Source organism: Oncorhynchus nerka, unplaced genomic scaffold (assembly GCF_034236695.1).
Source record: "Oncorhynchus nerka isolate Pitt River unplaced genomic scaffold, Oner_Uvic_2.0 unplaced_scaffold_843, whole genome shotgun sequence".
Taxonomy (NCBI): domain Eukaryota; kingdom Metazoa; phylum Chordata; class Actinopteri; order Salmoniformes; family Salmonidae; genus Oncorhynchus; species Oncorhynchus nerka.
Genome location: NW_027040429.1, coordinates 257,501 through 268,532, shown reverse-complemented (window position 1 = coordinate 268,532; position 11,032 = coordinate 257,501). Strand labels below are relative to the sequence as shown.

Below are 11,032 nucleotides of genomic sequence, written 5' to 3'. Positions count from 1 at the left end.
CTGTCCTCTCAACACACCAGTCATTATGTCCTGCTGTCCACTGTCCTCTCAACACCACTCCTTGTCCTGCTGTCCACTGTCCTCTCAACACACCAGCCACAGTCCTGCTGTCCACTGTCCTCAACACAACTCTGTCCTGCTGTCCACTGTCCTCTCAACACACCAGTCATTATGTCCTGCTGTCCACTGTCCTCTCAACACCCTCTGTCCTGCTGTCCACTGTCCTCTCAACACACCAGTCCTTATGTCCTGCTGTCCACTGTCCTCTCAACACACAAGTCATTATGTCCTGGCTTCCATCTGTCCTCTCAACACACCAGTCATTATGTCCTGCTGTCCACTGTCCTCTCAACACCACTCTGTCCTGCTGTCCACTGTCCTCTCAACACCAGTCATTATGTCCTGCGTCCACTGTCCCTGCTGTCCACTGTCCTCTCAACACACCAGTCATTATGTCCTGCTTCCACTGTCCTCTCAACACCACCTGTCCTGCTGTCCACTGTCCTCTCAACACACCAGTCATTATGTCCTGCTGTCCACTGTCCCTCAACACAAGCCGGGCTCCTGCTTCCACTGTCCTTCTCAACACACCAGTCATTATGTCCTGCTGTCCACTGTCCTTCAACACACAAGTCATTATGTCCTGCTGTCCACTGTCCTCTCAACAATTCTCTGTCCTGCTGTCACACTGCCCTCTCAACACACCAGTCCTGCTGTCTACTGTCCCCTTCAACACCAGTCATTATGTCACTGTCTCTTCAACATCCAGTCATTATGTCCTGTCTACTGTCTCACTGTCTCAACTGTCTCTCAATACCAGTCATTATGTCTCTAAGGTTCACTGTCTGTCTCTGTCTACTGTCCTTCAACAATGTCCTGCTGTCACTGTCTCAAACACCAGCATTATGTCTCTGCTGTCCACTGTCTCTTCTCAACACTCTGCTGTCTACAACACCAGTCATTATGTCTGCTGTCCACTGTCACTTCAACACCAGTCATTATGTCCCTGCTGTACTGTCCTCTCAACATAACAGTCATTATAACTGCTGTCCACTGTCCTCTCAACACCACTCTGTCCTGTTGTCCACTTATCTGTCCTGTTGTCCACTGTCTCTTCACCAGTCATTAGTCCTGCATCCACTGTCCTCTCAACACCACTCTGTCCTCATCCACTGTCCTCTCAACACACCAGTCATTATAAGTCCTGCTGTCCACTGTCCTCTCAACACCACTCTGTCCTGCTGTCCACTGTCCTCTCAACACACCAGTCATTATGTCTGTCCACTGTCCCCTGTCATTATGTCCTGCTTCCACTGTCCTCTCAACACACCAGTCATTATGTCCTGCTGTGTCACTGTCCTCTCAACACACAAGTCATTATGTCCTGCTGTCCACTGTCCTCTCAACACCCCTCTGTCCTGCTGTCCACTGTCCTCTCAACAACCAGTCCTTATGTCCTGCTGTCCACTGTCCTCTCAACACCAGTCATTATGTCCTGCAAGGTCCACTGTCTCTCAACACCAGTCATTATGTCCTGCTGTCTACTGTCTCTCTCAATACTTACTATGTCCTGCTGTCCACTGTCCTCTCAACACTCTGTCCTGCTGTCCACTGTCCCTCAACACCAGTCATTATGTCCTGCTGTCCACTGTCCTCTCAACACCACTCTGTCCTGCTGTCCACTGTCCTCTCAACACACCAGTCATTATGTCCTGTACTGCCTCTCAACACCAGTCATGTCCTGTTAGAGCGTCCTGGACTAGTAACCGGAAGGTCCTGCGAGTTCAAACACCCGAGCTGACAAGGTACAACACCACTCTGTCGTTCCTGCTCAACACTGAACAGGCAGTTAACCACCAGTCTGTGTCCTGCTGTCCACTGTCATTGAAAATAAGAATGTGTTCTAACTGACTTGCCTGGTTAAATAAAGGTAAAATAAAAAAAAAAAAAAAAAAAATTATGTCCTGCTGTCCACTGTCCTTCAACACCACTCTGTCCTGCAGAGCCTGCGTGTGCGTGTGTCAGGGAGCAGAGTTCTTCAGCAGGTCGTGTACCAGGGTGAGAGGACGGCTGGGTCACAGGTTCCTGTTGATAGATGGAGACAAGGCTGTTTCTGGATGACAAGGTACAGGTACCCTGCCTCTGACCCAGTTAACCTCTGACCCCCGTCAACCCTCTGACTCCTAACCCTCTGACCCCAACCATCTGACCCTAACCCTCTGACCCCTAACCCTCTGACCCTAACCCTCTGACCCTGAGTTCCCTCTGACACCCAACCCTCTGACAGGTTCCTAACCTGTTTCTGACCCTAACCATTTGACCCCTAACCCTCTGACCCCTAACCCTCTGACTCCCAACCCTCTGGTTACTCCTAACCCTCTGACCCCTAACCTCTGACTCCTAACCCTCTGAACCCTAACCGTTGACCCCTAACCCTGGTTAACCTTAATTCTCCCTCTTACAGGGTTAACCCTTCCTTTTAAAGTTAATTCTGCATGGTTACAGGGTTAATTCTGCATGGTTACAGGGTTAATTCTCCATGGTTACAGGGTTAATTCCGCGTGGTTACAGGGTTTATTCTGCGTGGTTACAGGGTTAATTCCACGTGGTTACAGGGTTACTTCTGCATGGTTACAGGGTTAATTCTCCATGGTTACAGGGTTAATTCTCCATGGTTACAGGGTTAATTCTGTGTGGTTACGGGGTTAATTCTCCATGGTTACAGGGTTAATTCTCCATGGTTACAGGGTTAATTCTGTGTGGTTACAGGGTTAATTCTCCATGGTTACAGGGTTAATTCTCCGTGGTTACAGGGTTAATTCTGTGTGGTTACATGGTTAATTCTCCATGGTTACAGGGTTAATTCTCCATGGTTACAGGGTTAATTCTCCATGGTTAGAGGGTTAATTCTGTGTGGTTACAGGGTTAATTCTCCATGGTTACAGGGTTAATTCTCCATGGTTACAGCGTTAATTCTCCATGGTTACAGGGTAAATTATCCATGGTTACAGGGTTTAATCAGAAACAACCCACAAAGGGTTTAGGTATTCATTCCGAGGACTAGAAGGGCTATGGTTTGGGTTAATAATTAAAAACAACAAGTATCATCAAGTATTCTCCTCTCCTCTCCTCTCCTCTCCTCTCCTCTCCCTCTCTCCCTCTCCTCTCCTCAAGTATCCCTCTCCTCTCCCTCTCCCTCTCCATCACCTTCATGTGGTCTAAGCAGCATCCATCGCTCCGAATATCACTAGCTCAGTGCCATTTAAAAAATGTTGTGATCGCCGAGGAAGGCATATATCAACGTCCTCGTGACCTTTCAAACGTCCTCAATGGAAGGATTTTTGTAGTGACGACCTCTGACCCCGACCCCTGTCTGTGTCTGTGTTTGTGCTCCTCCCTCCAGTTTCACCTGGACGGCGTCTCGTTGGACAGACACCTGGTCACCTTGGTAACGGGCCAGGCGGTGGACTCCTTGACCAGCTGTTCCGTGACCTCTACCTGACCTCCAGCGGGGTCGACCTCCGCAGGGTCACCACGGAGACGGAACCGAGCCAGAGCCCCCCCCGGGCCACCCCGCGCTTCTCTCTCCGCAGCTAACGCCAGGAAGCTGTTCAGCCCTAAATACGCCGTGGTGATCGGGTAACGCTAACGCTACCAGCGCCGGCCCCGCTCCTCCGGAACCCAGAACTCCAACTCCCAGAACCCCTGAAAACAAAGGTATCAGAATGCGTTGCTCCGCATTTTACCATAATGTACCGTGCTCTTTAAAAGCACCTGTAGATTTGTTTATTTGTATTTATTATTATTTAAAAAAAGTGTCCTCAATATTGTAATCAATCGTTTCGATCAATCTAGGTGCGTGTCCGGGAGCCAGTGGAAGCTCTGCCCTCCACCCGGGATTGGCCCATCTGGAGAAAGCGTACTGATTCCGTGCCCTGCCCACCTGGCCCGAACCCGACCCCCCAGTGATGTCATCGGGTTCATCAACGTGCGGGACGCGTCACGGTCGCCCAGGTGCACCTGCAACGCTCCGAGAGGTTTGAAACGAGCCGGGCTATACGGTTCAGCAGTCCCTTTACCCTGTCCAATGAGGAGACACTTCCTGACAGGGCTGTGCCTAGACCAACCCCTACCCCTAACTCTACCCCTACCCCTAACTCTACCACTACCCCTAACTCTACCACTACCCCTATCTCTACCACTACCCCTATCACTACCCCTATCTCTACCACTATCCCTATCTCTACCCCTAACTCTACCCTCTACCCCTAACTCTACCCCTAACTCTACTGCACTATCTCTGCCCTATCTCTACTGCCCCTATATCTACCCCTATCTCTACCCCTATCTCTACCACCCCCTATCTCTACCACTCCCTATCTCTACCCCTATCCTATCACTACCCCTATCTCTACCCCCCCTATCTCTACCCCTAACTCTACCACTACCCCTATCTCTACCACTACCCCTATCTCTACCCCTATCCCTATCTCTACCCCTATCTCTACCACTACCCCTATCTCTACCCCTAACTCTACCACTACCCCTATCTCTACCCCTATCCCTATCTCTACCCCTATCTCTACCACTACCCCTATCTCTACCCCTAACTCTACCACTACCCCTATCTCTACCCCTAACTCTACCACTACCCCTACCCCTATCTCTACCCCTATCTCTATCCCTATCTCTACCCCTATCTCTACCCCTATCTCTATCCCTATCTCTACCCCTATCTCTACCCCTATCTCTATCCCTATCTCTACCCCTATCTCTACCCTAACTCTACCACTATCTCTACCCTATCTCTACCCCTATCTCTATCCCTATCTCTACCCCTATCTCTACCCCTATCTCTATCCCTATCTCTACCCCTATCTCTACCCCTATCTCTACCCCTATCCCTATCTCTACCCCTAACTCTACCACTATCTCTACCCCTATCTCTACCCCTATCTCTATCCCTATCTCTACCCCTATCTCTACCCCTATCCCTATCTCTACCACTAACTTTACCCCTAACTCTACCCCTAATCCTACCCCTAACTCTACCCCTAATCCTACCCCTAACTCTACCCCTAATCCTACCCCTAATCCTACCCCCTAACTCTATTCCCTACCCCATCTCCCCCACTCTACCCAGTCCCGTATACCCCTCCCTTACCTTCACCCCGTCCCCAAGCCCCCGGACGGTGCAGTTGGTCATGAGGAACGGGAGTGAGGGTCAGGACCTATGTGGAGTCAGAGGGGTCAAGAAGACAGACCGTCTAACAGGACCACAAAGAGACTGTCTGAATGGAACTGGACTGTGGCTAGACTGTGAGACCGCACTGCGAACACAGAGTGGCTGTGAGACCGCACTACGACCACAGAGTGACTGTGAGACCGCACTACGACCCCAGAGTGGCTGTGAGACTGCACTACGACCCCAGAGTGGCTGTGAGACCGCACTACGACCACAGAGTGACTGTGAGACCGCACTGCAAACTCAGAGTGGCTGTGAGACCGCACTACGACCACAGAGTGACTGTGAGACCGCACTGCGAACACAGAGTGACTGTGAGACCGCACTACGACCACAGAGTGACTGTGAGACCGCACTACGACCCCAGAGTGGCTGTGAGACTGCACTACGACCCCAGAGTGGCTGTGAGACCACACTACGACCCCAGAGTGACTGTGAGACCGCACTACGACCACAGAGTGACTGTGAGACTGCACTACGACCACAGAGTGACTGTGAGACTGCACTACGACCCCAGAGTGGCTGTGAGACTGCACTACGACCCCAGAGTGGCTGTGAGACTGCACTACGACCCCAGAGTGGCTGTGAGACTGCACTACGACCCCAGAGTGGATGTGAGACTGCACTACGACCCCAGAGTGGCTGTGAGACTGCACTACGACCCCAGAGTGGCTGTGAGACTGCACTACGACCCCAGAGTGGCTGTGAGACTGCACTACGACCACAGAGTGACTGTGAGACCGCACTACGAACACAGAGTGGCTGTGAGACCGCACTGCGAACACAGAGTGGCTGTGAGACCACACTACGACCACAGAGTGACTGTGAGACCGCACTACGACTCCAGAGTGACTGTGAGACCGCACTGCGAACACAGAGTGGCTGTGAGACTGCAGTAGTACCCCAGAGTGGCTGTGAGACTGCAGTAGTACCCCAGAGTGGCTGTGAGACTGCAGTAGTACCCCAGAGTGGCTGTGAGACTGCAGTAGTACCCCAGAGTGGCTGTGAGACCACACTACGACCACAGAGTGGCTGTGAGACCGCACTGCGAACACAGAGTGACTGTGAGACCTCACTACGACCACAGAGTTACTGTGAGACTGCAGTACGACCCCAGAGTGACTGTGAGACCGCACTGCGAACACAGAGTGGCTGTGAGACCGCAGTGCAACTCCAGAGTGACTGCGAGACCGCGGTACAACCCCAGAGTGACTGCGAGACCGCAGTACGACCCCAGAGTGACTGCGAGACCGCAGTAGTACCCCAGAGTGACTGTGAGAGCGCAGTGCAACCCCAGAGTGACTGGGAGACTGTAGTAAAACCCCAGAGTGACTGCGAGACCGCAGTACAACCCCAGAGTGACTGGGAGACTGTAGTACAACCCCAGAGTGACTGCGAGACCGCAGTACAACCCCAGAGTGACTGCGAGACCGTAGTACAACCCCAGAGTGACTGCGAGACCGCAGTACAACCCCAGAGTGACTGCGAGACCGCAGTAGTACCCCAGAGTGACTGCGAGACCGCAGTAGTACCCCAGAGTGACTGCGAGACCGCAGAAGTACCCCAGAGTGACTGCGAGACCGCAGTAGTACCCCAGAGTGACTGCGAGACCGCAGTACAACCCCAGAGTGACTGGGAGACCGCAGTACAACCCCAGAGTGACTGCGAGACCGTAGTACAACCCCAGAGTGACTGCGAGACTGCAGTACAACCCCAGAGTGACTGTGAGACCGCAGTAGTACCCCAGAGTGACTGCGAGACCGCAGTAGTACCTCAGAGTGACTGCGAGACCGCAGTAGTACCCCAGAGTGACTGCGAGACCTCAGTACAACCCCAGAGTGACTGCGAGACCACAGTACAACCCCAGAGTGACTGCGAGACCACAGTACAACCCCAGAGTGACTGCGAGACCACAGTACAACCCCAGAGTGACTGCGAAACCGTAAAATGACTGTGTCAGCACACACAGACGCGACCTGCTCACACACAGACGCTCCTGAGCTGCGTACAGCGACACGCCTGTTAATGAGGAGTCCGGTGTGACGTCCCCGTCCTGTGATCCGGACATGTCGACGACATCAGAGGAATATTATGAGTGCAGGGACTCTGTACTCCCTGAGTCTGTCTGTGATCTACTGGCCAACGAGCTATACTGGAGACCTGAGGAGAAAGAGACCCCACACCCTGAGTCTGTCTGTGATCTACTGGCCAACGAGCTATACTGGAGACCTGAGGAGAAAGAGACCCCACACCCTGAGTCTGTCTGTGATCTACTGGCCAACGAGCTATACTGGAGACCTGAGGAGAAAGAGACCCCACACCCTGAGTCTGTCTGTGATCTACTGGCCAACGAGCTATACTGGAGACCTGAGGAGAAAGAGACCCCACACACTACACACCCAACTATAGATAATAAACATAGTATAGATACTAAACAAACGGCAGTTAGCTTGGAGAAAAAAGAGGCTAATAATCAGCTAGCACAACAGGCTAACACTCAGCTAGCACAACAGGCTAACACTCAGCCAGCACAACAGGCTAACACTCAGCCAGCACAACAGGCTAATACTCGGCTATGTACAACAGGCTAACACTCAGCTAGCGCAACAGGAAAACACTCAGATAGAGCAACAGGCTAACACTCAGCTAGCACAACAGGCTAACACTCAGCTAGCACAACAGGCTAACACTCAGCCAGCACAACAGGCTAACACTCAGCTATGTACAACAGGCTAACACTCAGCTTGTGCAACAGGCTAACACTCAACTAGCACAACAGGCTAACTCTCAACTAGCACAACAGGCTAACACACAGACATTTGACACCTCGCCCTCAACCCCACCACACGCCTTCCCCCAGCTCCACACCCAGAGAGACAGAGCTACAGTCCTGCACTGAAAGAGACAGACCAGAAGAACAGCTGAGACCAGACCAGCTGGGACCATCATAACTACTGTCCTCCAGCTGGGACCATCAGAACTAGTCCTCCAGCTGGGACCATCAGAACTACTGTCCTCCAGCTGGGACCAGACCATGAGACCAGAACTAGCTGGGACCAGACCAGCTCCATCCAGCTGGGACCATCAGAACTAGCTGTCCTCCAGCTGGGACCATCAGAACTACTCTCCTCCAGCTGGGACCAGACCAGCTGAGACCATCAGAAGCTGAGACCATCAACACTACCCTCCAGCTGGGACCATCAGAACTACTGTCCTCCAGCTGAGACCATCAGAACTACTCTCCTCCAGTGAGACCAGCAGAACTACTGTCCTCCAGTGAGACCAGCAGAACTACTGTCTCCAGTCCAGCTGAGACCATCAGAACTACTGTCCTCCAGCTGAGACCATCAGAACTACTGTCTCCAGTCCAGCTGGGACCAGACCAGCTCCAGAACTACTCTCCTCCAGCTGAGACCATCAGAACTACTCTCCTCCAGCTGAGACCATCAGAACTACTCTCCTCCAGCTGAGACCATCAGAACACTACCATGAACTCCTCCAGCTGAGACCAGCAGAACTACAGTCCTGAGACCAGCTGAGACCATCAGAACTACTGTCCTCCAGTGAGACCAGTAGAACTACTCTCCTCCAGTGAGACCAGCAGACCTACTGTCCTCCAGTATAACTACTGAGACCATCAGAACTACTGTCCTCCAGTGAGACCAGCAGAACTACTGTCCTCCAGTGAGACCAGCAGAACTGAGACCAGCAGAACTACTGTCCTCCAGCTGAGACCATCAGAACTACTGTCCTCCAGCTGAGACCATCAGAACTACTGTCCTCCAGTGAGATCATCAGAACTACTCTCCTCCAGCTGGGACCAGACCAGCTGAGACCATCAGAACTACTCTCCTCCAGCTGAGACCATCAGCACTACTCTCCTCCAGCTGAGACCATCAGAACTACTCTCCTCTAGCTGAGACCATCAGAACTACTCTCCTCCAGTGAGACCAGCAGAACTACTGCCCTCCAGCTGAGACCAGCAGAACTACAGTCTTCCAGCTGAGACCAGTAGAACTACTGTCCTCCAGTGAGACCATCAGAACTACTGTCCTCCAGTGAGACCAGTAGAACTACTCTCCTCCAGTGAGACCAGCAGACCTACTGTCCTCTAGTTAAACCAGTATAACTACTGTCCTCCAGTGAGACCATCAGAACTACTCTCCTCCAGTGAGACCATCAGAACTACTCTCCTCCAGTGAGACCATCAGAACTACTCTCTTCCAGTGAGACCATCAGAACTACTCTCCTCCAGCTGGGACCAGACCAGCTGAGACCATCAGAACTACTCTCCTCCAGCTGAGACCATCAGAACTACTCTCCTCCAGCTGAGACCATCAGAACTACTCTCCTCCAGCTGAGACCATCAGAACTACTCTCCTCCAGCTGAGACCATCAACACTACTGTCCTCCAGCTGAGACCATCAGAACTACTCTCCTCCAGTGAGACCAGCAGAACTACTGTCCTCCAGTGAGACCAGCAGAACTACTGTCCTCCAGTGAGACCAGCAGAACTACTGTCCTCCAGCTGAGACCATCAGAACTACTGTCCTCCAGCTGAGACCATCAGAACTACTGTCCTCCAGTGAGATCATCATAACTACTGTCCTCCAGAGACGTTGCCAGAGAGCCGAGAGACTGGTGTTTTAATGTGGTGCACTCTTGTAAAGGTGGAAACGAGGCGTTGCCAGAGAGCCGAGAGACTGGTGTTTTAATGTGGTGAACTCTTGTAAAGGTGGAAACGAGGCGTTGCCAGAGAGCCGAGAGACTGGTGTTTTAATGTGGTGAACTCTTGTAAAGGTGGAAACGAGGCGTTGCCAGAGAGCCGAGAGACTGGTGTTTTACTGTGGTGAACTCTTGTAAAGAGTAAACATTTATAACCCCCCCCAGTCTCCAGTTACCCCATCACCACCACCAGCCCATAGAGACGCCCTTCCCCAGTCTCCAGTTACCCCATCACCACCACCAGCCCATAGAGACCCCCCCCCAGTCTCCAGTGACCCCATCACCACCACCACCAGCCCATAGAGACCCCCCCCAGTCTCCAGTTACCCCATCACCACCACCAGCCCATAGAGACCCCCCAGTCTCCAGTTACCCCATCACCACCACCAGCCCATAGAGACGCCCTTCCCCAGTCTCCAGTTACCCCATCACCACCACCAGCCCATAGAGACCCCCCAGTCTCCAGTGACCCCATCACCACCACCACCAGCCCATAGAGACCCCCAGTCTCCAGTTACCCCATCACCACCACCAGCCCATAGAGACCCCCCAGTCTCCAGTTACTCCATCACCACCACCAGCCCATAGATATCCCCCCCCAGTCTCCAGTTACCCCATCACCACCACCACCAGCCCATAGAGACCACCCCCAGTCTCCAGTTACCCCATCACCACCACCACCAGCCCATAGAGATCCCCCAGTCTCCAGTTACCCCATCACCACCACCAGCCCATAGAGACCCCTCCCAGTCTCCAGTTACCCCATCACCACCACCAGCCCATAGAGATCCCCCAGTCTCCAGTTACCCCATCACCACCACCAGCCCATAGAGACCCCTCCCAGTCTCCAGTTACCCCATCACCACCACCAGCCCATAGAGACCACCCCCAGTCTCCAGTTACCCCATCACCACCACCAGCCCATAGAGACTCCCCCAGTCTCCAGTTACCCCATCACCACCACCAGTCAATAGAGACCCGCCCCCAGTCTTGAATGCATTCCAGGTGACTACCTCATGAAGCTGGTTGAGAGAATTTCAAGAGTGTGCAAATCTGTCATCA

General features: G+C 52.6%; 1 protein-coding gene across 1 annotated transcript; it reads left to right on the top strand.

Moving 5' to 3' along the window:
- The first annotated feature begins 5,189 nt into the window (after positions 1–5,189).
- On the top strand, positions 5,190–8,409 carry LOC135571013 (uncharacterized). The gene is made up of 2 exons (XM_065016829.1): positions 5,190–8,228; positions 8,340–8,409. Exon 1 carries the CDS (start codon positions 5,205–5,207, stop codon positions 7,194–7,196), a length of 1,992 nt encoding a protein of 663 aa, XP_064872901.1. The 5' UTR covers positions 5,190–5,204; the 3' UTR covers positions 7,197–8,228; positions 8,340–8,409.
- Positions 8,410–11,032: the final 2,623 nt, after the last annotated feature.

What these genes read in the sequence shown, in the direction of transcription:
- LOC135571013 (XM_065016829.1), top strand. Translation starts at nt 5,205, where the DNA reads ATGAGGAACGGGAGTGAGGGTCAGGACCTATGTGGAGTCAGAGGGGTC.